The sequence below is a fragment of the Lampris incognitus genome, chromosome 18 (genome assembly GCF_029633865.1).
Source record: "Lampris incognitus isolate fLamInc1 chromosome 18, fLamInc1.hap2, whole genome shotgun sequence".
Lineage (NCBI taxonomy): Eukaryota > Metazoa > Chordata > Actinopteri > Lampriformes > Lampridae > Lampris > Lampris incognitus.
In genome coordinates, this window is record NC_079228.1 from 38,155,119 (window position 1) to 38,182,529 (window position 27,411).

The 27,411-nt window shown below is 43.5% G+C and overlaps 1 protein-coding gene across 1 annotated transcript in view; it reads right to left on the bottom strand.

The window, feature by feature from the left end:
• The window catches only part of LOC130128449 (glutamate receptor ionotropic, kainate 5-like), a 175,608-nt gene that overhangs the window by 15,166 nt on the left and 133,031 nt on the right, over positions 1-27,411 (bottom strand). Inside the window, exons 16-19 of the mRNA XM_056298057.1 lie at positions 24,437-24,610; positions 18,039-18,204; positions 12,108-12,333; positions 3,494-3,622 (exon numbers count right to left, since the gene is read on the bottom strand). Coding sequence (XP_056154032.1) covers positions 3,494-3,622; positions 12,108-12,333; positions 18,039-18,204; positions 24,437-24,610 — 695 coding nt within the window. The remainder of the gene's footprint in view (positions 1-3,493; positions 3,623-12,107; positions 12,334-18,038; positions 18,205-24,436; positions 24,611-27,411) is intronic.

Genomic DNA, 27,411 nt, shown 5'->3' on the forward strand with positions numbered 1-27,411 from the left:
TTTACTTCCAGAAAGCCTCGACACCGGTGGGGGAAGAAAAACGTGTGGTAGTAGAACGGAAGATGAACATTTAAAGAGCAACATTTGCTCTGACAGGCGATGGAGAAAGGTTGAGGAAGAAGGGTTGAGAGTGAGAGAGCGAGGGAGAGAGAGTGAGATAGAGAGATTTGCATGCTTCATTGATTTTAAGAAATCATTTGATTCTATCTGGCACAATGGCTTATATTGTAAAATCATCCAATGCGGTCTAGGGGCTAACATGTTTGATGTAATCAAATCTAAATATTTGGAAAATAAGTGCAGAATAAAACTTGGCGACAAAAGAACAGAATACTTCACTCAAGGGCGAGGGGTGAGACAGGGCTGCAGTCTGAGTCCAACCCTGTTCAATATCTACATCAATGAGTTAGTGGTGTTACTGGAACAATCTGCAGCTCCTGGCCTCACTCTAAACCACACAGAAGTTAAATTCTTGCTCTATGCAGATGACCTGGTGCTGCTGCCACAGAACAGGGTCTACAGCAGCATCTGGATCTGCTACAGAAATACTGTCAGACCTGGGCCCTGACAGTAACCTTAAAAAAGACAAAAATTATGATCTTCCAGAAGAAGCTCAGGTGTCAGGAAAGTAGACACCTATTTACTCTAGGGAACACCGCCCTAGAGCACACGTTAAACTATGATGACCTGGGACTGAAAATCAGTGCCCCTGGAAGCTTGGTCTGGCAGTGAATGCACTGAAAGAGAAAGCCTGAAGAGCTTCTACGCAATAAAAAGAAAATTCTATAAAATAGACATCCCAATTAAAATCTGGTCCAAAATCTTTTGACAGTGTCATCCTGCCCATTGCAGTATATGGAAGTGAAGTATGGGGTCCACCAACAAATGCATGCAGGGCAGAATTAGGCCATTTCTCATTGATAATAAATATCCAAAAAATATCACTTAACTTCTGGATGCCCCTTAAATCAAGTCCCCACGACACATTGCAATTTAAAGCATTCCAAATCCAAGAGCTAAGAAGAGTCCCCTCAGTCAGCTGGTTGTGAAATTAACTAACGCCATAACCACTAACATAGATGAGTTTCAGACTAGCACTGCTGACCAACCACAGATTAGAGTAAACCACATCATCACACAATGCAAACACTCATATCTGGAACATTGGAACATAGAAACCAAATGACAACACAAATTAGAACGTTATGGGGCCCTAAAAAGAGAAGACAAACTGGCTGACTATCTGTCCACTGTCAGAGATAGTTAGCAGAGACACATCCTTGACCACAGTCTAGCCATTGAAAAGGGCAGACACACAACACATCTTGGCTACCAAAAGAGCAAAGAATATGTGGAATATGGAAGGTGAGGTCGAGACACAGATGCACTTCCTCCTAAATTGTGAGAAATTCCAGAACATAAGAGAAAAATACCAGGAGAAATTTGAAAATCAGATTCCAAATGTTCTAATCCTGAATGAGAAAGAGCAATGGCCACTTATATTAGGAGAGGGCCAAAGGTCACACCTTGCGGCACAATATGTGTCAGAATGCCATAGCCTAAGGGTCAGTGAGTGACCAAAACACTGTCAATTACTGTCAGTTGCTGTTCAAGTGCTGTTCTATACTTCTGCCAGATCTATGTATTCCTTTTTCATGCTTTTTTATTGTTGCTGTTTTATGTTTTGTTTGTTTTTTTGTTTAGTACTCTGTTGACCTGTTTTGCTTTGGTAACATTGTAATTAATACAGTTATGCCAACAAAGCATCATTGAATTGAATTGAACTGAACTGAACTGAGTGAGGGGGAGAGGGGGAGGAGAGAGAGAGAGAGAGAGAGAGAGAGAGAGAGAGAGAGAGAGAGTTTTTCCTCTTGGGATTTCATCATTTGACCAGAATTCAGTGTTCCTCTCAGATACAACACAGAACCAGAATACCCAGCACACATTTACCCAACACTGTGTGTGACATGTTTGTGTCTGTCATATCATTTACTTCCAGAAAGCCTCGACACCGGTGGGGGAAGAAAAACATGTGGTAGTAGAACAGAAGATGAAAATTTAAAGAGCAACATTTGCTTTGACAGGCAATGGAGAAAGGTTGAGGAAGGGTTGAGGGAGAGAGACAGTGAGAGAGAGAGGAAGAGAGAAGAGGGAGAGAGCGAGAGAGAGGGAGGAAGAGAGAGGGGGAGAGAGAGCAATGAAAAGAGCAACGAATATGTGGTCAATGCATGACAGATGAGGTGGAGACAGAGGTGCACTTTCTCCTTAAATGTGAAAATTTTGTCAAGGAGCTGGAACATTTGATTTCAGAGGACTAGGAAATGGACGATGCAGGTAAGCTGTGGGTGGTCCTGAGAGGGGGGCCAGCGGTGAGCATTGCAGCAAGATTTATATTTTCCTGCCACAACCTGAGAGACAGTGGGTGACGGCCGGCACCTATCATTGTTTGTTATTCGCTGTTGTCATTATTTCGCGAATGCCTCTTGGCAGATGCTTTAGGTCCGGGGTGACGTGCGGGCTGTACGTGGTGCATTCTCAACGAGTGTGGCACCCTGGGGTCTGAGCGCACGGCCTCAGCATTGTTGGCGCCATGTGTTCTTGCCGGCTAGGCCACGAAACCATAGACTATTACTGCTACTGTTGTTGTTTGATATCATAATCATTGTTGTTGTTGCTGTTATTATAATCATTGTTTGTTGTGTTGTTTTACATGCTTTGGCAACATGTACACAAATGTATGTCATGCCAATAAAGCAAATATTGAATTGCATTGAGGGAGAGAGAGAGAGAGCGAGAGAGGGAGGGAGAGAGAGAGAGCGAGAGAGAGAGAGGAAGAGGGAGCGAGAGAGAGAGGGGGAGAGTGAGAGTGACATTGGGAATATCTAAAAGTACAGAGCTGGATATGGTGAACATTATGGAAAGTCTTACGTTTTTTTGTTTTGTTGTGAAGCAAGCTGACTTTACCTGTTTTAACTCTGTCTGGTTCTGTTGAGTCCAGTGTGGTCAGCTTAGCTACTGAAGATGTAACCCAGAACTTTTTTACATTAAAAATTCCACATCATACCATTTTTAACAACAACCATTCAAAGTGTTAGCATTCTGTAATTGTTCCTTGTTATGCTACTTTTCATTGGTGGTGGCGGGGTCTGCCATTCCCGCCAAGTACTGAAATGCAATAGTGCCTGCACAGGAAGTGTGAGTCTTACACAAAAGGACAAGAAGAAGAAGAAGGCAGCCGCATGTTGAATGTTGAAGAGCAAGCAATAGGCACTTAAATACATTAATTAAATATTCCTGTCACATTATGTTGCTGATCAGTCTATTTTCATGTTTTTGTACCACATCAGAAGAGGTGGCGGCTTGGATTTCGATGTGTATAATAACACTGTTGTGTGCATATTCCTAACTTCTGTGCCGTGTTTTTTTTTAGGTGTTGTTGGTGTTAAATTTGCTGGTGTCACATGACACCCGGTGTTCCAGGGGACACGCCCACCTTTAGCTCGGTGGTCCTCCTCTTTGGGGCACTGACCCCCCTCCCACCACCTCCTCTTCAGGATCTCTATTCTGTTGTTCTCCTGCAGCTGTAAGACCCCCAATGTAATCTCATCTCTGAATGGAGAGCCTGAGGGGGGGAGGGAGGGACGGGGGGAGACGGGGAGAGAGAGAGAGAGAGAGACTGTTATTCTTATAGAAATGTCAAAGACCTCACATGAACTCTTCTTTGTACAGACAGCCTGGAGTGTAAGAGGAGGAGGAAGAGAGCGATGAAGAGAGAAAGAAAGAAAACAGAATCGAGGAAAGACACCGGGGAGATGGAGAGAGAGAAGTATCTTCAGACTGATTTGTGAATAGTAAATGAAAAAAGTAAAAAGTGAGTCTCTACTGCGAAACAATCACACTTTCAAAATGCTGCACTTGTAAGAAATACTTTTCCATTTCTCAGTTTTTTCACTGTCTTCAGCCAAACATCAAACACCAACGTCCACACTCGTTTTGCACAACACGAAAAAAACGATAAAGAAAGACAAAAAGGAAGACGTTAGCTTGGTAAACATGCTGTACATCAGAAAAGTTACACAAGCATTTACAACAATCTGCAAAATATTACTATGCCCAAGTAGTAAAAATATAGTCTCTTACTTTGTCATGTGGAGGTTTACTTCCCTGTTTCAAGTCACTTGTATAACTGGTCTGGCCAAAAACAACTTTAACCAAGACAGGAAAAAAAGATGAAAAATTCAATAAAATAAAAAGAATCAGGAACACTTTTCATCAGGAACACGTTTCACCTCATGTACTTGTGCACATGAAATGAAACGTAATGCCGTTTCGCCCAGCCCACAGCAGTGCAACACACAGACAGAAACACAATCAAGAACTACAAGAACATACTAATTCATATTAACACAAACAGCCAAACTAAAAAAAAAAAAAACACCACTGTCCAAGGTAACAAACGCCAGCCAGGATGACTGTCATAACTGCCAGTCTGCATGGGCTAGCAGTTAGCCTAGCCTGCCCCGATTATGAGTCCCGTCAGACCGACCTCTGTGTCCAAAAAGAAGCTTGCAAACAGATTTTACTCTGTCATTCTCAGGCGATTATTCTAATGGTCAATTTACACCAGCTAGCTGAATACTACTGATCAATCTACACCAAGTAACTATACACCATTAGTCAATTCACACCAATTAACAACACGCTGTTACTCAGTTTACACCAAGTAACTATATGCTTGTGGTACATTTACACCAGGTAACTGCACTATTGGCTAATTTGTACAAAGTAACTGTACTTCACATAGTCTTCCCCAGAAAAAAGTCATACAATTTTACACAGGCATTTCTACAGACAGAACAGCCTGAAGGCGATAATTCCCTTGATCTGGTCCATGTTGCTCAAGGCTACTGTAGGAGTGCTGGTGGGCACAAATGCACTTTACTTTTAGTTGAATTATAGAACATAACATTCAAGTGATAAAAGATAAAAAACAGATAGAAATTTAAAAAAAAACCTACAATCATAAAAGGGATAAGGAGGGCATGTGGAGTAATTTTCTGTGCTGTGTCTTGTAGTTTATTAGTTTTGCAGTTTAATATAGTTGCTATTGATTATTTCTCCATGCGCTTGTTTGTTTGTTATTCTAAGACAGTATTATCAACACAAGCTCTGATTTAGAACATAGAAGGCAGCAGTTGGTTGGTAAGTGTTTTTGAAACTTTGTTTTTGAGTTTTATTGTGTAGGGATAGTGAATCAGGAAGTTCCGTGGATTAACAAGGGGGAAGTGAGGGCAGCTATGAAGAGGATGAAGAGTGGAAAGGCAGTTGGTCCTGATGACATACCTGTGGAGGCATGGAGATGTTTAGGAGAGATGGCAGTGGAGTTTTTAACTAGATTGTTTAACACAATCTTGGAAAGTGAGAGGATGCCTGAGGAGTGGAGAAGAAGCATACCGGTACCGATTTTCAAGAACAAGGGCGATGTGCAGAACTGTAACAACTACAGAGGTATAAAGTTGATCAGCCACAGCATGAAGATTTGGGAAATAGAAGCTAGGTTAAAAGGAGAGGTGATGATCAGCGAGCAGCAGTATGGTTTCATGCCATGAAAGAGCACCACAGATGTGATGTTTGCTTTGAGAATGTTGATGGGGAGGATAGAGAAGGCCAGAAAGAGTTGCATTGTGTCTTTGTAGATCTAGAGAAAGCATATGACAGGGTGCCGAGAGAGGAGGTGTAGTATTGTATGAGGAAGTCAGGAGTTGCAGAGAAGTATGTAGGATTGGTGCAGGATATGTATGAGGGAAGTTTGACAATGGTGAGGTTTGCGGTTGGAATTACAGATGGGTTCAAGGTGGAGGTGGGATTACATCAAGGATCGGCTCTGAGCCCTTTCTTGTTTGCAATGGTGATGGACAGGTTGACGGACAAGATCAGGCAGGAGTCTCCATGGACGATGATGTTTGCAGATGACATTGTGATCTGTAGTGAGAGTAGGGTGCAGGTTGAGGAGAGCCTGGAGAGGTGGAGGTATGCACTGGAGAGAAGAGGAATGAAAGTCAGTAGGAGCAAGATGGAATACCTATGCATGAATGAGAGGGAGGACAGTGGAATGGTCAGGACGCAAGGAGTGGAGGTGACAAAGGCATTTGAGTTTAAATACTTGGGAGGGAGGACTAACAAAAAGACAGGAGGTGGAGCTGGAGGTGGCAGAGTTGAAGATGATAAGATTTTCACTGGGAGTAACGAAGAAGGACAGGATTAGGAATGATTATATTAGAGGGACAGCTCAGGTTGGACGGTTTGGAGACAAAGCAAGAGAGGCAAGATTGAGATGGCTTGGACATGTGTGGAGGAGAGAGGCTGGGTATATTGGGAGAAGGATACTGAATATGGAGCTGCCAGGGAACAGGAAAAGAGGAAGGCCAAAGAGGAGGTTTATGGATGTGGTGAGGGAAGAAATGCAGGTGGCTGGTGTGACAGAGGAAGATGCAGAGGACAGGAAGAGATGGAAATGGATGATCCGCTGTGGCGACCCCTAATGGGAGCAGCCGAAAGTAGTAGTAGTAGTAGTAGTAGTTTTGGGGTTTTATTGGGATTGAAGCTGTTGTCAGGCTTTGTTGGAGCAGAGCACTTCCTGTTTTCACTGAGTTTCGATAGGTGGGTCAGCTGACGCTGGTCAAACCCTCTACTATTGCCTTGCTGTGAAAATCTGAAAGGCATTTGTTCAGCTGTGATACTTCCTGGTAAACACGCAAAGCTGTGCTGTAGCGTCAGCGGAAGAGTCAGCCCTTGTGTGTAGACCGAATTGGGTAAAGACCTGTGAGTCTACCTGTGCGAGTGTAATCACTGCGTCCAGGTAGAGCTGCTGGTTAGTCCTCAGCTCTATTGCTGCTGAATTTGTCAGCTGCCTTTGACACAGTTAATAACCGAGTCCTCCTCTCCACACTCACTGAGCTTAGTGTCTCAGGAGCTGCCCTCCGTTGGTTCATGTCCTACCTCTCAGGGAGATATTTTAGAGTATCTTGGAGGGGAGAAATGTCCAAATAGCGTGGCTTATCCACAGGGGTTCCTCAAGGGTCAGTGCTTGGTCCCCTTCTCTCCTCAATATATACCACCTAACTTGATGTAATCATCTGCTCCCATGGTTTCTCATACCACTGCTAAGCTGATACCCAGCTCTTCCTGTCGTTCCCGCCTGAAGACCACAGTCTCAGCTCAGATCATGTCCCAACTTGCCGATATATTGGCATGGATGAAAGAACGCCACCTTTAACGTAACCTCTCTAAGACCAAGCTCCTTGTCATCCCAGCCAGTACCTCTTTACAACAACAGATCAGTATCCAGCTCAAATTAACCCAACTCATGCCTGAGGAAGATAGGCAGAGAGAGAGAGAGAAAAAGAGAAAGAGAGACAGAGAGAAAAATTAGGTAATACATTCAATAGAAAAAGAACTGTTGAAAAATAAAAACAAAAAAAGCTAAATAATAAAAAGGCCACACTGTAACAAGGTTTGGACAGTCAGACGTATCCACTTTCAGACAGACTAGTCATTGATTCATGCACCCTTTCCACTAACTAATAAACGACAAGTCAAAATGCATTATTTACAATCTTAAAACAGGGTCTATCATCCTGTTATCCATAGGCAAGACTGTCCTTCTTGACATCCCACTTGCTAAACTTCACACATTATTCTGTTTGTGCATCTCAAAAAAAAAAAAAGGTTAAGGGAAATTTCGCTGCCATTACATTGGATGTTACGTCAATGGTGAACGTTGGTCTTCCCAGGATTCAATCTGTAGACTGCAAAATATGTAATCTTAAATAAGATACTTGCAAGTTTTCTGAGTAATAATACACCCACAAGAACACATACACTAATTGGCAAGGCATTTGTAGGCCATGCATACGGAGTCCTTATGTCTCAAAGCAAACGTTTCATGATGGCTGTACCATCTTTTTTGTCATTAAACAGATGAAGATTTTCTGAAGAACGAGTTGAGCCCAGAATCTGTGCAAGAAGCCATCCAAACAGGTTCTGATCATGCCCAGCTTAAAACTAATCCCACCTGCATTGAATTGGAGTTGGGTAGATCAGCAAGGTAAATACGAACGCACTAAAGAGATTTACCAAAAAGCTGGACGATGTTCGTCACAGCAGCCAAACGCAGAGCAGCATTGCTGAGGACAGTTTGTCCGGTCTTTTTCTTTACATTTGGCAAGAGACAGATTTCACCAGCTGCATCCTCTTGAGACTCAGTGTTGAATGTTGGACAGGGAATCAGCAATATAAAGGACTTTTTGGACTTTTAACTCCCACCATGCCAGCATGTACGTGTCCTCCGATTCCTATGTTTCTGTTGCTTTGTTCATGTGAACAATTTGCCCACCCAATCTTCATCTTCATGTACTCATGTATGTACACACACATACCATTATCATCATTGGCAGTCACTCAAAGCCAGTATGACTGTCCTGTCCATCGGGTTGTCTACTTGTGGGTCTTTAGATGGCTGTAGAGGCCAATCCGCAATCCTCATACTTTGGTGCAGTGTGAACAGGGGAAGGTGGTGGTGGTTGAGCCTTTTTCTCTCTCTCCTTGTGGTGCAGTTGCTTTTTCTCTGCGGCACAGTAGAATTCCATTTCATGATGTGCAGCTCCTTCCTGCGTGGATTCCTTCCAGGAGCACCTCTCCAGTGCAATGTGTTCCCAGTTGCTCAATGTGATGTTGAATTTTTTCAGACTGGTCTTGATACTGTCCTTGAAATGTTTCTTTTGCCCGTCGGGAGCTCACTGACCTTCCTTCAGCTGGGAGTACAGGATCTGTTTGGGGAGACGTGTGTTGGACATGCGGATGACATGGCCTGTCCACTGGCGTTGGTGCTACATTATTGTGGTGGGGATGCTAGTCATGTTGGCTTATTCTAGAATGCTGATGTTGGTGCGTCTGTCCTTCCAACTGATCCTCAGGATCTTTTATAAGGATCTTTGGTGGTATTGTTCCAGGGCTCTCAGGTGCCTGCTGTAGGTGGTCCATGACTCTGCTCCATATAGCAGGGTGGGGAGAACAACAGCTCTGTGGACCAGGATTTTTGTTAGGACCTTTAGGTCTCCATCTTCATAGACTCTTTCCCTGAGTCTGGCGTAAGCACCACTGGCACAACTCAGGTGATGGTTGACCTCAGATTCGATGGCAGCTTTTCAGGGGAGAAGGTTACTGTGGTAAGGGAAGTCATCAACGTTTTCAAAAATGTTGCTGTCCACTTTTATGGTGGGCTGGATAGATGGCTGGCTGGGTGGAGGTTGATATAGGACCTGAGTCTTCTTGATGTTTAATACTAGACCCAGAGTTCTGTATGCCTTGGCAAAGGCATTCACAATGACCTGGAGGTCTTCTGTGGAGTGTGCTGCGATGGCGTTGTCGTCTGCATACTGAAGCTCCACGTGTTGCAGACTTTACTTTTGGCCTTGAACCTATTAAGGTTGAAGAGCCTGCCGTCAGTTTTGTATAGACATATACACACACAAATGCATGCACGTCATATTAACTACGACTGTCACCATGGTTATGTAGTCATGTAGTGCTTTTCTTAAGGTTCCAGTCTGTTGATTTTGATTTAGTCAGTTTTTATTGTGTAATATTAATGTTAAGAGTGTCATTTATTTATCTGTCATTTACTCATCTTCAGAAGTACGATTTGATTTGTTATAACTGTTTCAGCGCCCCCTCTCTGAACACAGACAATTTTCAACAGGTTGACTTCACAAGAGTCTTTATTGATAGCTATCTAGCTCGCTAACTAGCATGATGTTGCTAAGCAACTATTCAAAAACAGACCAGCTGACAGACTGATGATGACAATTCACTGACCGTCTAATCAAATCAGAGTATTAGATGATGTCGTTTACCAGAATCTGTTTGTTTTCAGAAATGGTTTAATTATGTTGACAACCAGAGTTTCTCAAGGGGCTTTAGTCACATTTTCATCACAACTGCAGTTCCGATATTTTGGATAACTCTATATCAACAAACTTTCTGTTAAAAACTACATCGAAATTGGAAACCATGATTTTTATTGGACTTGATATTGAAGTATTTTATTTCTAAATCTATTTCATCATTGTCTATTTTGCCAACTTGTCATCGACTGCATACCTATCTGTCCTGGAAGAAAGATCTCTCCTTTGATAGTCTACAGTGATGTTGTTCTACGTTTGGCTGATCACAGTCCAGATTTTAAGTAAATCTCTTTAATCTGTTCCTATTTACCTCGCTAATCTACTCAACCCCAATTCAATGCAGGTGGGATTAGTTTTAAAATGAACATGATCAGAACCTGTTTGGATGTTCCTCCTACATAGTCTGGAGTGCATCTCAGGTTCAAGAAAATCTTCAGCTGTTAAATGATATAAAAACATGGTACTGTACAGTCAAAGGGAAATGTTCTGCTTGAAACACAAAGCATTCCCAGAAAAGGGACTTTCTTTGATCGCTGGCTTTGTGGAAAACTGAGAAGAAGAAAAAAAAACAGCTTTTTTTAACAACAATGATTTAGCCAGTGTTCAGAGCCCCACCTGAGGCTGATGGGTAATTTTGGTGGTTATAAAGACCATCCTACAACATCAAGTTTGGACACTGGCAAATATCTGCTTCTGTAACAATGACCCCACAGAAGGAACGAATAGGCACATATGTAAGATGGATGTGTAGAGAAACAATCTCTAATCGTAACACACATAACAATGATTCAGCTGTCCAGAAACATGACATTTGAGTTCAGAGGTACATTTTTCCAGACTGCCACCAACATTTTCACCTAAAAGCAAATGGAGAAGAGTTGCTTGTCAGAATGAGCTGCATCTGGCAAAGGTTTCAGAAATGTCAACCTTTCAGATGAGCCTATGTGACTTGTCCACCAAGTTCCTGTAAGCCAACCTATCAGAAGGAAGGTGAGGCGGGGTTTCATCTTATGCAGGCAGCAACAGGATCATCAACAACAGCCCAAGTAGCATTTAATGAAGAGCTTGTAGGAAAAGAACTTTTGGAGTACCTACAAAACCTCATCACAAAGAGTCAGTGTGGAAATATTTTATCTGCAGTTTGTGATGTGAAGGTTGTAGTATAAGTAGTAGTAGTAAAAGTTGTAAGTATTATCTGCTGATGTCAGCTACCGCTGCTGGTTGTCATGGAAAAATCTATCCGTCACAAAACCTGTTTACTCGCCATATCAACACACAAGGTTGTATTTTTCCACAAAATAAGTGGAGACAGCCACGCAGACAGAGAGGGAGGAGGATAAAAAGATGACAAGCTGGAGCTGCATGTCCAGTGTGAAGAAAAGGATGGATGACCGTGAAAATGAAAAAAAAAATGATGTACCACACAGTACAGGAGTGGTGAGTATAAAACAGAGGTAGACTTAAAAAAATCCAAACTAGTTCTTTAACACTAGAACGACCAGGATCTCACTCCTACCTAAAACAACAATGGGCGGTCAAAATGACTGCCACGGTTTTTAAACTCTATATTCTGTCAGGATAAATACCCAACTGAGATATTAATGTATTACACATGTTAGTATGTCTGTTATGAAACTAACTAACATCAAAATTAACATTTTAACAACTTTAATACTATTTTTCTAACAATTTAAAATGGCCGCTGTCCAACGCCTGTAAATACTGCAACGCCTTGGTGGTAGTCATGGTGCATCTGTAACGGCATCTGTACCCAGACAGGTTGGCAATAATCAAAAATCAAGTTTAGACTATTACTCTGGACAGAGCAATGACTTCATGAAGAAAGTTCGTTGCTCTGTCCATGACCAACACACGTCATAAATAGTGACATGACGTGCACGATCACGCGCAAATTACGAGCCATTTTAGGTAGAGCTTATCATAACTTTTTTTTGTGCAATTGATCTAAAACTCATTTTAATGCAAATATATGCAACCTCAAGAGCATTCAGGTCTGTATCTTTTTTTTTTATAAAGGTATTAAACTTTTAAAATCCAAAACCGTCAAAACGATGGCCTTGGTCATTCTAGTGTTAATTGAACAGCATTCTCCTGTCTTTAGAAGGGTGGTGGTGAACTCACCCAGAGGCATGCCGATGCCATATCCCTTGGTGTCCAGCAGGCCACCAATCTGTGTCAGGTTGCAGTTGAGCCGACGGTGGTACTCGTTCATGGTGCTCTCCATCAGGAAGGCGTACTTGGAGTTAAGCACACGGGCAATGCCTTCCTCGGTGCTCTTGACGAACACACTGGGCTGCTTGGAGTGCATGTAATTCCACATCCGCTGGTAGGTCTGGTACCGTGAGTTCTGGACAGAGAGTGAGAGAGCGAGAGAATGAGTGAGAGAGAGAGAGAGAGAGAGAGAGAGAGAGAGAGAGAGAGAGAGAGAGAGAGAGAGAGAGAGAGAGAGAGAGAGAGAGAGACGGGAAGGCATAAAGAAGATGGCTGCGAAGAGAGGAAATAGTGTAAAGACATGCCCAAATTTGTTGGTACCCTTTAAAGACATACTTGCATCAAAATCCTTTTCCTGTTGTTAACCGATGTAAGAAGTGTGGATGTGATTGATGAGACAAATGGTAGCCCTAAAATCACATTTATGGCCAGATGAGCGATATCAGCGGTCGAGTAACTGATTTCCAGTTGGTGGAAACGTGGTAACTTGCTGCACCACGAATTACCATTAGCATAGAGGGCGTGTCCATAGCGGGACGCTATAAAAGTGGAGACGCACCCTTTTGGCTCGAAGGAATATGGCTGTATTGGCTGAGCAACATATTCGTGAGGCGAGTAGTCAACTTCCACTGGCTCGATGGTGTTTTAAGCCCCCAACGTACTCTTCAAGGCAGCGCTGCATGGAAGGCACTCCCCGCCCCCTACAGTTTCAGCCAATCACAGCACTGGCGCTAACCTAACCCTAACCAGTGTTGTGATTGGATGAAACTGTTGGGGGCGGGGAGTGCCTTCCATGCAGTGTTGCCTGGAAGAGTACGTTGGGGGCTTAAAACACCATCGAAGCTTCCACTGAGAAAGCGGAATCATCTTCCACTTCCACATCCTCAACCTCAAAGCTGCTGTCGGTGGTCTCGTTGCTCACCTTTTTTTTTTTTTTGTAAAGTGACGACAGAGCAGGAAGGGGGCTGTCACCAGTGAATTTCTCGTTTTTCTACATTTTTCCAAGTGGTTTAGCCCCAGTGTTTAGCCCACCCAGCCACACCCTAATGACCATCCTGAATTTCAGTAGCCTTTGGCTATGAAATCAAAAAACCTTAAAGATAATAAATAAAAAAGATAATAAATAATTGGATTATAGTGATATTTCAAACTAATTAGTTTTTTTAAAATTAGTACCACACGTCTCTAATCTTGTAATCAGTCATTCGGCCTACTTGAATGGAGAAAAGTAATCACTGTGCTGTTTGGTATCATTGTGTGCACCACACTGAACATGGACCAGAGAGACCAAAGGAGAGAGCTGTCAGAGGAGATCAGAAAGAAATGAATATAGAAGCATGTAAAGTCAACAAGACCACCTCCAGGCAGCTTGATGTTCCTGTGACAACTGTAGCCAACCTCCCTGGGCAAGGCAACAAGAGGAAAATCAACTCCTGGATGATTTGAATGATAGAAAAAGAACCAAGGATATCTGCCAAAGAGATACAAGCTGAACTCCAAGGTGAAGGAACGTCTGTTTCTTATTGCACCATCCACTGCTTTTTGAGCAACAGATGGTGCGATGGAAGAAGACCCAGGAGGACTGTACTTTTGAAAGAAAAAAAAACAGACTGGAATTTGCTGAAATGCATATTGACAAGCCACAAATCTTCTGGGAGAATGTGCTTTGGACAGATGAGTCAAAACAGGAGCTTTCTGGCAAGTCATGTCAGCTCTATGTTCACAGATGAAAAAAGGACACTGCCAAAGAAAAGAACACCATACCTACAGTGAAACATAGAGGAGGCTTGGTTATGTTTTAGGGCTTCTTCGCTACGCCTGGCACAGGGTGCCTTGAATCTAGAGGGCACGATGAAATCTAAAGACTATCAAGACATTCTGAAACCAAACGCCCTGCCCAATGTCAGAAAGCTCTGTCTCAGTCACAGGTCATGGGTCCTCCAACAGGATCTACTACTACAATCACTATCGGCTGTTCCCATTAGGGGTCGCCACAGTGGATTGTCCGTTTCCATCACTTCCTGTTCCCTGCATCATCTTCTGTCACGCCAGCCACTTGCATGTCCTCCCTCACCACATCCATAAACCTCCTCTTTGGCCTTCCTCTTTTCCTCTTTCCTGGCATCAGCATCCTTCTCCCAATATACTGAGCATCTCTCCTCCACATGTCCAAGCCATCTCAATCTTGCCTCTCTTGCTTTGTCTCCAAACCGTCCAACCTGAGCTGTCCCTCTAATATAATGGTTCCTAATCCTGTCCTTCGTCACTCCCAATGACAATCTTAGCATCTTCAACTCTGCTACCTCTAGCTCCGCCTCCGTTCTCGCAAATCACCTGATACTCTTCTCCACCTACTCCGCCCTGCCTGCACTCTTCTACTCACTTCTTCACCTCTCTTTTGCACTCCGTTACTTTGAACAGTATTTAAAGTCATCCACTTTCACCACCGCTACTCGTTGCATCCTCACCATTCTGCTGTCCTTCCTCTCATTCACGCATATGTATTCCGTCTCGCTCCTACTGACTTTCATTCCTCTTCGCTCCAGTGCATACCTACACCTCTCCAGGCTCTCCTCAACTTGCTGCCAACTCTAACTACAGATAAAAACGTCATCCTTGAACATCATAGTCCACGGAGACTCCTGCCTGATCTTGTCTGTCAACCTGTCCAACACCATTGCAAACAAGAAGGGGCTCAGAGCTGATCCTTGATGTAATCCTACCTCCACCTTGAAACCATCTGTCATTCTTACCACACACCTCACCACTGTCATACTGCCCTCATACACATCCTCCACCACTCTTACATACTTCTCTGCCACTCCCGATTTCCTCATACAATACCACACCTCCTATCTTGGCACCCTGTCATATACTTTCTCTAAATCCACAAAGACAAAATGTAACTCCTTCTGACCTTCTCTATACTTCTCCATCAACATTCTCAAAGCAAATATCACATATGTAGTGCTGTTTCCTAGCATGAAACCATACTGCTGCTCGCTAATCATCACCTCACCCCTTAACCTAGCTTCTATTACTCTTTCCCAAATCTTCATGCTGTGGCTGATCAACTTTATACCTTTGTAGTTGCTACAGTTCTGCACATCACCCTTAATCTTTAAAAACGGGTCCTCTAACAGCATAATGACCAAAAACACAGCTAAAAGCACCCAAGAATGGATAAGAACAAAACACTGGACTATTGTGAAGTAGCCTATGAGTTCTGCTCTGAATCCTATCGAACATCTATGGATAGAGCTGAAACTTGCAGTCTGGAGAAAGCACCCATCAAACCTGAGACAGCCGAAGCAGTCTGCTCAGGAAGGGTGGGCCGAAATACCCGTTTACAGGTGCAGAAATCTCACTGAGAGCTACAGAAAATGTTTGATTGCAATGACTGCCTTTAAAGGTTGTGCAACAAAATATTAGGTTAAAGGTCCCATCATTTTTGCCCATGCCATTTTAATTTGTTTTACCTCATCTCATCTCATCTCATCATCAGCCGCTTCTCTGGGGTCGGGTCATGGTGGCAGCAAGCTAAGTAGGGCACTCCAGACATCCCTCTCCCCAACAACACCCTCCAGCTCCTCCTGGGGGATCTCAAGGTGTTCCCAGGCCAGATTGGACATGTAGTCCCTTCAATGAGTTCTGGGTCTACCTTGTGGTCTCCTCCCAGTTGGACAGGCCCAGAAAACCTCCAAAGGAAGGCAATCGGGAAGCATCCTTATCAGATGTCCAAACCACCTCCACTGACTCCTTTCAACGTGAAGGAGCAGCGGCTCTACTCCAAGCTCCCTCCGGATGTCCAAGCTCCTCAACGTATATCTCAAAGGCTGAGCCCAGACACCCTACAGAAGAAACTCACTTCAGCCGCTTGTATCCGTGATCTCACCCTTTCGGTCACGACCCAAAGTTCATAACCATAGGTGAGGGTTGGAACAAAGATTGACTGGTAAATTGAGAGCTTTGCCTTCCGGCTGGCTCAGCTCCCTCTTCACCACAATGGTCCAGTACAACATCTGCACTACTGCTGACTCTACACCAATCCGCCTGTCAATCTCCCACTGCATCCTACCCTCACTCATGAACAAGACCCCAAGATATTTGAACTCCTTCACTTGAGGCAACAACTCATCCCCAACCCAGAGGGAGCAATCCACCATTTTCCGGTAGAGAACCATGGCCTCAGACTTGGAGGTGCTGACTATCATCTCAGCCATTTTACACTCAGCTGCAAACTGCCCCAGTGTGCGCCGGAGGTTGCGTTCTGATGAAGCAAACAAAACCACATCATCTGCGAAGAGCAGAGATGCAATTCTGAGGTTCCCAAAATGGACATACTCCTCACCTTGGCTGTGCCTCGAGATCCTGTCCATAAATATCACAAAGAGAATCGGAGACAAGGGACAACCTTGGCGGAGTCCAACACCCACCGAAAACGTGTTTGACTTTGTGCCGAGAATGTGGACACAGCTCTCACTCTGGTTATACAAGGACCAGATGGCTTGTAGCAACTGCCCCGGTACCCCATACTCCCGCAGTACCCCCCAGAGTGCCCCAGGGTACACGGTTGTAAGCCTTCTCCAAGTCCACAAAACACATGTAGACTGGTTGGTAAAACTCCCATGTCCCCCTCAGCACCTCCACAAGGGTAAAGAGTTGGTCCGTTGCTCCACGGCCAGGATGGAATCCGCATTGTTCCTCCTAGATCCAAGGTTCGACAATAGGGCAGACCCTCCATTCCAGCACCCTAGAGTAGACTTTCCCAGACTTTCTTTCTGAATTAAATTAAAAGTTATTGTTTTATTATTTACAATATTATGCTGAATAAAAAATCAAAAGTAAAATCTGATTTCCATGAAATATGGAATGAACAATGGTGGATGCCAATTACCTTTGTCAGTTTCAAGTTATTTCAGAGAAAACTGCATTTCACAGGTATTTTTTATTTGTGGAGGGTTACCAACAAATTCGAGCATGTTGGTATATCCACTGTGACTCAGGAGATTCATTCTCTCCTGTGATAAATACAAACTCATCAAAAACAAATATTCTTCAAAAATTTCCAAGGACCTAGAAAAGTTCCAAGATTGAGGTGCCAATGGAAAAATATTTAAGTTTTTATTGGAGAAAAATCCTGAAACATTCGAGCACTGTTCACAATGTGTCATGTCATAATATAAGAAACACACAAATGCTGTACTCTGTCATCTAATAAGCACATGTATTTTCTACTTTTTTCATCATCAGTCTCTATACAGAACAATTTCATGCAAAGAATCTGTTGATTTAGTGCACAACTTATTTTATTCCATCTTATTTTATTTCTGTTTCAGTTATCTTCAAATCTAAGCTTTGGGAGTATGTGCACATGTATGTCATGCCAATAAAGCTCACTGAACTGAATTAAATTAAAAGTGCGTGTGTGTGTGTGTGTGAGTGAGTGAGTGAGTGAGTGAGTGAGTGAGTGAGAAAGAGTAAAAAAAGGTCACATTAATTTTTTTTTTAGTCAATTAAGTTCAAGGTTGCTTTATTGACATGAAATGCAGCTTTATTAAGACATTGCCAAAAAATAAATTTATCAACAATACAAAACAATAATAGTTTTTACCTGTTCTGCGAAGGACAGAGGGCTCAGATAGCATCTGTGATATCAATATCAAACTCAATCACATCTTTGTATTTCATTCACTCACTTTCTCACCACTGCCTTTATCTCTCTCTCTCTCTCTCTCTCTCTCTCTCTCTCTCTCTCTCTCTCTCTCTTCTCTCTCTCTCTCATCCCATTTTCTCTGTTTAAATTTGTCACACTTCAACTGCTCTCTCTCTCTCTCTCACCATGAAGAAGGTCATAGTTGATCCTCCGTGGATGGTACCATACTGTATATTGGTCTGGTCAGCCAAGTCGTCTGGTGACTCGATGGGGACCTCCATCCTCTGGACGGTGAGGAAGGCTGCCAGGTTAGCCGTGTAAGAGGAGATGATGATAAGAGTGAATGCCCACCTGAAAGACAGACGGAAAGAGAGCAAGAGGTCTTTATTAACCTTTATTTACCTGGACAAAGAGGAAGATATTTGAGCATTCTCATTTTTTTTAATTAACATTTACCAACCGATGAAAAAGAGAGAGAGAGAGAGAGAGAGAGAGAGAGAGAGAGAGAGAGAGAGAGAGAGAGAGAGAGAGAGAGAGAGAGAGAGAGAGAGAGCATTGAAGCCAACTCCAACTCATCTCTCTTCTTCTCTGGTTATTCTTTGTAAAACCGTTTCACGTGCACAACTAAAGAAATGCACTACAGTTAGCTTAAAGCTAACGTACATCTGTGGTCTTTTGCAGGGACTGACAACGATTTGAAACAAGGCCGATCCCTCTGCCAGGAATGCCCTAATGCTCTTGGATTCAACAATATTTCTAGAAAAAGCTTTAAAGGTATCTCTTCCTGATAGAGAGAAAAGATCAAATAAAAGGCAAAAAGAAGGAAGAGAAAAACTAACAAAGAGAGAGAAAGAGAGCGATAAAACAAAATCACAGGAAACCTTTTATGATAACCATCAGAGACCCTTTTCAGTCTGATTAAAACTAGACCAGACTACTTGAATTCAAAACTGCAGCTGTCAATTCCATTAGTTGGTAACTGGATAGTCCTTACAGCCAGCCTGACAGACAACAAATAAATCAAACAATTAGATAGATAGTCAGCCAGTCATACAGTCAGACAGCCATTCAGCCAGACAGGCAGTTTCATGACAGTCTTTTACAGTCTTTTTCCAATGCCAGTGCGGGAAGATGGCAGCACGAACTCACATTTGCAGTGGCCTCACCCAGTACCGGTGTGGGAAGGTGGTAGTGCAAACTTATGTTTGCAGTTGCCTCACCCAGTGCCATCTATGTAGTGTCTTTGTCCGTGTCTGCGTTTGTGTCTTCATCTGATGCTGGGAGAGCTGGTGCTAGATTGGCTGGGGGAGCATGGTGTGCTGCGTCCTGTGGGCCCGGGGACCACGACCCTGCCTGGAGCTGTGCCCGAAGAGGAAACATCGAGGGCGGGCTGACAGAACATAGAAGCAGGGCAGGCTAAGCTAACTGCTAGCATATGCAGAATGGCAGTTCCGATAACACCAAGGACAGTCTGGCGGTGGCCTCGCCTAGCGTTGACTTGTGTTTTTGGTGTCGTCGCGTGGAGTGGGGGAGGTCTGTCGAGGGTGTCTGGCTTGGGAGAGCTGGTGCTGGATTGGCTGGGGGAGCTTGGTCTGCTGCGTCCTGTGGGCCTACAGACCACAACCCTGCCCGGAGCTGTGCCTGAAGAGGAAACACTGAGGCGGTCTGACAGGACACGGGAGCAGGGCAGGATAAGCTAACTGCTAGCCCATGCAGACCAGCAGTTCTGATAACACTGAGGACAGTCTGGCGGCAGCCTCGCCTAGCGTTGACTTGCGTTTTTGGTGTCATCGCGTGGAGTGGGGAGGTCTGTCGAGGGTGACTGGCTGGGACAGCTGGTGTTGGATCGCATGGGAGAGCTTGGTCTGCTTCGTCTGGTGGGCCCGGGGACCACGGCCCTGCCTGGAGCTGCGCCCAAAGAGGAAACACTGAGGGCAGTCTGATAGAACGCGGAAGCGGGGCAGGCTAAGCTAACTGCTAGCACATGCAGACCGGCAGTTCCGACAGTCATCTTGGCTGGTGTTAGCTCTCTTGGACAGTGAATTTTTCTTTTCTTTTTTTTGTTGATATGTTGGATATATGTTTTCGTAGTTTTTTTTTGTAGTTTGGATATATGTGTTCTTGTAGGTTTTGGATGTGTTTTTGTCTTTGTGTTGCACTGCTGTGGGCTGGGGGAACCGACAAATAAATGTTCCTGATTACAGTAGGAATTTTTACATGGCGCAATAACGGCGTAATTTAAGAGTCGTCTTAACACCGGCTTTGTTGTTTCACACTGAACCAAACCAAGGTGGCATAACCACTCCCCAGTGTGTGATTTTACACGGCATACCAGCGTTCCAGAAACGGAGGCGTCACAACGTGTAACACAACAGCGTCGGCTGTCCCTTTTACATAGACCTCCGCTGCTAGCTTAACGCCGTAACAACAAGGACCCCCCCATTCCGTGTTCGTACTTTTCACACAGAATGGCCAGGCGGTTTAATGGTGCATTGTTCCTGCCTTGAAAAGGCGGTGTAAAAAGCGTTATACTGCATTCACATGGAAACCGGGAGACGGTAAACCGCAGTTGGCAAAATGGTACGGGAAAAACCACAAACTGTGCAACGGAATGGCAGGACAGTTAAAAATTTTTTTTTTAAAAATAACCTACTTTTGCTATTGTGACGTGTTTTGTGCTTGTTTTATTTAATAACATACCTTTAAAATTAATCCGCCATCTTTTTTTGGTGATGTGCTATGCAACATATGGTTGTAAATTCCATCGCAGAGGACGGCAAAAGGTCAAAATATTAACACTTTGGACGGCAGCGCCATCTGCCATTCCCACTGTCGGCATAATTTGCCGGTGTCATCCGATTTTACCGCCCTGCTCTTATCCAAAACAATGACTTCCAGTTTGCCGTCCGCCATTTACCGGATTCCACGTAAATGCACCATTAGTGTTTTAAGTGTCCGGTGAGTCGGGGGAGTGAAGGACTCTGCTGTCACTGAAAGATGCTCATGGTCCTTTACAGTTCCAATGCTATCATACCTCCATATGTCTGCACTACACTATGGACATGAGGGAGAGGTGAGGGAGGGAGATGAAGAGAAAAGATGAGAGAAGTTGAGAGGACAGAGGAGACAATCAGAAAAAGACAAGACAGAAGGGTAGGGGGAGAAAAGATGAGGGTAAAGACAGAAAGAAGATGCCTCTTCATTACCCCTAGCCTGAGAGGAGCACAGAAAAAAGGAGAGAAAAACAGCAACCAGGAGCTGAAAGAAGTGACATAGAGTAGGGGTGGAAGGGGGAAACGCAATGGAGGAAGAGCGGGAACAGGAGGAAGAGTGGCAGGAAGGAAGAGGTGAAAGCAACGAGAAATGATTTGTTCCACTACAGAATGTATTTACCATCTGTTCACCTCCTGCTCCAGTTTCAGAGGGAGAGACGGATGGATAGAGGAGAAGTGAAGGAAAAGGAGGGGAATGGAGTGGAGAGGAAGTGAGAAAACGAGAGAGAGGAGAAAAAGAAGACAGGAGAAAAGACTGGGAGATTTGGGGGAAGCTTACAAGAGGAGAGTATAAATCCATCCATCCATTATCCAACCCGCTTATCCTGCACTCAGGGTCGTGGGGATGCTGCAGCCTATCCCAGCCGTCACTGGGTGGCAGGCGGGGAGACACGCTGGACAGGCCGTCAGGCCATCAAAGGGCCGACACACACACACACACACACACTTTCCTAGGGACAATTTAGTACGGCCGATTCACCTGACCTACATGTCTTTGGTCTGTGGGAGGAAACCGGAGCCCCCAGAGGAAACCCATGCAGACATGGGGAGAACATGCAACCCGTGGCTCTCTGTGTACTTAAACATAGAATACCAACACTACAACTTTCAGATATATATACAAGGATTGACTTATACAGGTGAAACAAGAGGGGATAAAGTGCAATGGTGCAGAGAATATATCAGAGATGCTGAAACAGATGTTAACAGGTTACTACATACATACATGCCTGAGGTAGATGGACATGATAAGAGCGTACCAGTATACATACAATGTACAGTACAGTATGTACAGTACAGTATGTACAAATTGTTTCAATTTATTGACAGTGTTAAGCGTTCATTTGAATGACAGCCTGTGGAAAGAAACTTTATATCTAGTTATTTTGGGGTACAGTGCTCTGTAGTGCCTGCCAGAGGGGAGGAGATGGAACAGGTTGTGAGTGACCAGGGTGTGAGGGGTCTGCAGTGATGTTGCCTGCCTGTTTCATGACTCTGGGGATGTAGTATAACTCCTGAATGGAGGGCACGTTCCTACTTTACTTCTGGTCTAGTTCCCTTATCTCTCAAAACTGCTGTAATAAATCCAATACTCAAGAAACGTGGTGTAAACTCAGAGAATTTGATTAATTTACACCTAATTTCAAGTTTACCATTTCTCTCTAAAATACCGAAAAGAACAGTTGCATCTCACATACACGCTCACTTGACTGACAACAACCCGTTTGAAAAATTTCAGTCTGGTTTTCGCTCCTTTCACAGCATGGAGACAGCCTTGGTGAAAATCATTAATGATCTGTTGATGATAGCCAACTCTGGGCTCTTAACCATACTCGTCCTTCTTGATCTAAGTGCAGCCTTGGATAACATCTCACATAACATTCTCCTAGAGAGATTAGCTTCCATTGGAATCATTGGCACCTCTCTTGCCTGGTTTAGACCACATCTCTCTGCCCACACTCGGTTTCTCCAACTTAAAAATTTGAGATCACAGTCCTTTCCTGTTATTAACTGTGTTCCCCAGGGCTCTGTTTTGGGCCACCTCCTATTTATTATCTATTTTTTACCTCTTGGGCACATTTTCAGGAAATTTGGCATTCAAATTCACTGCTATGCAGATGACACCCAGCTCTATTTATCTTTTTGATTTCCCCCCCTTTTTCTTCCCAATTGTATTTGGCCAATTACCCCACTCTTCCGAGCCGTCCCAGTCACTGCTCCACCCCCTCTTCCGATCCGGGGAGGGCTGCAGACTAACACATGCCTCCTTTGATACATGTGGAGTTGCCAGCCACTTTTCACCTGACAGTAAGGAGTTTCACCTGGGGGACATAGCGCGTAGGAGGATCACGCTATTCCCCCCCAGTTCCCTCTTCCTCCTGGACAGATGCCCCGACCAACCAGAGGAGGTGCTACTGCAGCGACCAGGACACATACCCACGTCTGGCTTCCCACTGGCAGACATGGCCCATTGTGTCTGTAGGGACGTTCAACCGAGGTTGAGGTAACACGGGGATTCGGACCGGCAATTCCTGTGTTGGTAGGCAACGGAATAGACCACCACGCCACCTGGATACCGACATTCGGAATATTGACTCTCTTTCCACCTTCAAATACCATTTTAAAATGCACCTTTTCAAACTGGCATAGTCAGTCTGACTTTAATGGTTACACCCACCCACGTTGAGTTTTGCACAGATGATGATTTTATATCTATCTGTTGTATTAACTTATTATTGTATACCCCTGCTTTGTTTGAACTTATGTCTGATACAGAACTGCTTGTATTTAACTATTTTGTAAGTTGTCCTTGACTCCTCTGAAAAGCGCCCATGAATAAAATGCATTATTATTATTATTATTATTAAGTCAAATCCAGTCAATTCATTCGTATAGCCCAATATCACAAATTACAAATTTGCCTCAGTGGGCTAATAGCAACACAACATCCTGTCCTTAGACCCTCGCAACATCCTGTCCTTAGACCCTTAGACCAATAACATTGAAAGAGGATAACAAAATTATAATGGAATTATTATTCATTCATTATCCAAACCACTTACCCTTACTCAGGGTCATGGGGATGCTGGAGCCTATTCCAGCAGTCACTGGGCGGCAGGCGGGGAGACACCCTGGACAGGCCGCCAGACCATCACAGGGCCGACACACATACACACCTAGGGACAATTTAGTAAGGCCAATTCACCTGACCTACATGTCTTTGGATTGTGGGAGGAAACTGGTGCACTTGCAGGAAACACACCTTCCGATTCAATACCATTTCCATCTCTTCTTTTTTTGGAAAAAAAAAGGGAATTAGCAGCGCTTAAAATAAAAACATTATTTGCAAACTTTTTTTTTTTTACCTGAGTTGATGATGATGATGATGATGATTATTATTATTATTTAGATAATGAAATTATCCAACAACATAAACTACATCTGTCACTTAGTGGTATGACTTCTTGCTACCTTAAGTGTATATTATGCACAACACGTGACTGTATAACAAAGGATAACTAAAAGGAAAAACGCAGCAATTATAACGATAACAATGCTTTTAAACGTTAAAACAGACAATATCGACTGTCATCTTTTTTTCTAGGTGAACTGAACCTAGCTGAACTTAACAGAGCTGAACTGGACTGCATTGAACTGAAGTGAACGGCGCTGAACTGAATGATCAGGGAAGAGAGAGGAGAGGCGGGTAGTAAAAGGGAAAGGGGGACGCCAAAATTAGTGCACACACAAAAACACACCATACACACAACATCACCCTTACCCCCCACCCCACCACTCCCAGTACTGACCAGACGCCGCTGACACAGCGCGTGGACAGGGCCCGGGGCATGATCTCTGAACCCTGCTGCATGAAACCTCCAACTGGAAACCACAGACTGTTTCCCAAAGTGTACTGGTTCTCCAGCAGGTCCCTCCTCTCCCTCAGACAGGGGTGAGGGTTGTACCACTCATATGGACTCAACCTGGAACAGAGAGAGAGCGAGAGAGAGAGAGGGAACATGGGAGGGTTCAGGCAGTGAGATAAATGCTTTCTGAAACATGACTGATTTTTCACAATATTTTGTATTTACAAATATAAAATAGCTGCATGTCTATGGATACTGGCACACCATCTACAAACTTGTCGCACAGTCAAAACCAGTTATTTTCCAAGACAAGTTCTTGTTTTGTTTTTTTTAAGATTGGACTTTCTAGTTCTGAGCTAATCAAATGGTGAGTAAGGTAAAATGAGAAGAAAATGGATGAAATATGTTGGGATATGGATTTAATAGAAATCCCTTGGACGGACAGATGGACGGACAGATGGACGGACAGATTAAATAGATAGCTAGATAGATAGATGGATACTGTACAGTGGATATAAAAGGTCTACACACCCCTGTTAAAATGGCAGGTTTCTGCGATGTAAAAAATGAAACCAAGACAAATCATGTCAGAACTTTTTCCACTTTTTCTTTTTTTAAATTGTAACCTATAAAATAAAGTGAAAAACAATCAGAAACATTTTACAGAAAAAAATACAAAACTTTTTGGGGGTGTGGGTGGGTTCAGAATGAACCAATCACATTTAAACTCATGTTAAATAGTAGTTAGTATACACCTGCCATCAGTTAAAGTGACTTTGATAACCCCAAATAAAGTTCAGCTCTTCCTGTAGGATTCTCCTGACATCTTCTTGGTTGCATCCAACTGCAAAGCCATGGTCCATAAAGAGCTTACAAAGCATGAACGGGATCTCATTGCTGAAAGGTATTGATGAGGAGAGGGGTACAAAAGAATTTCCAAGGCATTACATGAACCGTGGAACACAGTGAAGAGGATCATCAACAAGTGGAGAAAATATGACACAACAGTGACATTACCAAGAACGGGATGTCCCTCCAAAATTAATGAAAAGAGAAAACTGGTCAGGGAGGCTGTCAAGAAACCTACAGCAACATTAAAGAAGAAGCTGTAGGAATTTCTGGGAGGTACTGGTTGCTCCTACATGTGACAACAATCTCCTGTATTCTTCGTACGTCTGGGCTATAGGCAGGGTGGCAAGTCGAAAGCCTTTTCATATGAAAAAAAAAACATCCAAGCCCAGTTAATTTATGCAAAAACATACGTCCAGTCTCCAAAAACCATGTGGAAAAAAGTGTCATGGTCTGAAGAGACCAAGGTTGAACTTTTTGGCTATAATTCCAAAAGGTATTTTTGGCACAAAAACAACACAGCACATCACCAGAAGAATACCAGACCCACGGTGAAGCATGGTGGTGGTATCATCAGGCTTTGGTGTTGCTTTTCTTCAGCCGGAACTGGGGCTTTAGTCAAGGTGGAGAGAATCATGAATAGCTCCAAATACCAGTTGATTTTGGTGAAAAACCTTCAGGCCATTGCTGGAAAGATGAAGCTGAAGATGAAGAGGAATTTCACCTTTCAGCATGACAGTGACCTAAGGCATACATCCAAATCAATAAAGGAACGGCTTCACCCCAAGAAGATGAGTGTTTTGGAATGGCCCAGACCTGAATCCAACTGAAGATCTGTGGAGTGACCTGAAGAGGGCTGTGCACATGAGGTGCCCTCACAATTTGACAGATCTGGAACGTTTTTGCAAAGGAAACGTGGGAAAATATTGCCTAGTCAAGATGTGCCAAGCTGATAGACTCCTACCTAAAAAGACAGAGGGCTGTAATAAAATCAAAAGGTGCTTCAACAAAGTATTAGTTTAAGGGTGTGCACACTTATGCAACCAGGTTATTGTAAGTTCTATATTTTTACCTTTTTTTCCCTAAAAGGTTTCAGTTTGTTTTTCACTTGAATTTTACAGGTTGCAATTTCACATTTAAGATGGAAAGTTCTGACACGATTTATCTTGGTTACAATTTTTTACATCACAAAACCCTACCATTTTTTTCCACCTACGAAACATTGCAAAAATTCGGTCTTTTCTGTCCACGGCTGATGCTAAGATCCTGACCCCTGCTTTTGTTTCATCCAGATTACATTACTGCAATGTCTTTTTTTCCAGCCTGCCAGGCGCTTGCACTAAAAACCTTGAACTGGTTCAAAATGCTGCTGCTAGAATATGAACTCAAACAAAAAAGTTTGACCATATCACGCTCATTTTAGCCTCCCTTCACTTGCTCCCCGTTCATGCTGGATCTGACTTTAAAGTGCTGCTTTTAACGTATAAACTACTTCATGGCTTGCCCCATTCATATCTGGCAGATCTTATATAGCCTTATGTACCTTCTGCCCGCCTTTCTCAAAGTGCAGGCCTCCTCTCTATCCCCAGAGTTAAAAAGAAGGAGAAAATTCTGTGGGCTGCAGAGGCTTCCCTTACTGCATCCCCCTTTCTTTGGAATAGTCTCCCAGCTGATATCAGAGAATCTGACTCTGCAGACTCAAATCTCAATTGAAAACCCATCTCTCCTCATTAGCTTCTAAATAGTTGTTTTATTTCTTTGGTAGTTTGACTTCCTTCTGAGTTTTGTCACAGCTGTCCTCTTTTGGGAGGGTCTCCATCTCACTGTGTTTATAACTGTAGGTCTTAGCAGTAATCTCTTGGTTTTGTCCTGCTGACGAGAATGTTCTTAAACTTTCTAAATGCATCACACCATTCCAACCTTCTGTTTGGATCTCTGAGCACGTGTGCCCATGTTGTGTGCTTGCCCCCCCCCCGTTTCCTCTCTCTTTTTCTCTCTCCTGTTCTCGCTCTCTGTCTCTGTCTTTCTCAATTTCCATAACAAATCTTCTTCCTTTATGGACTGTCTGA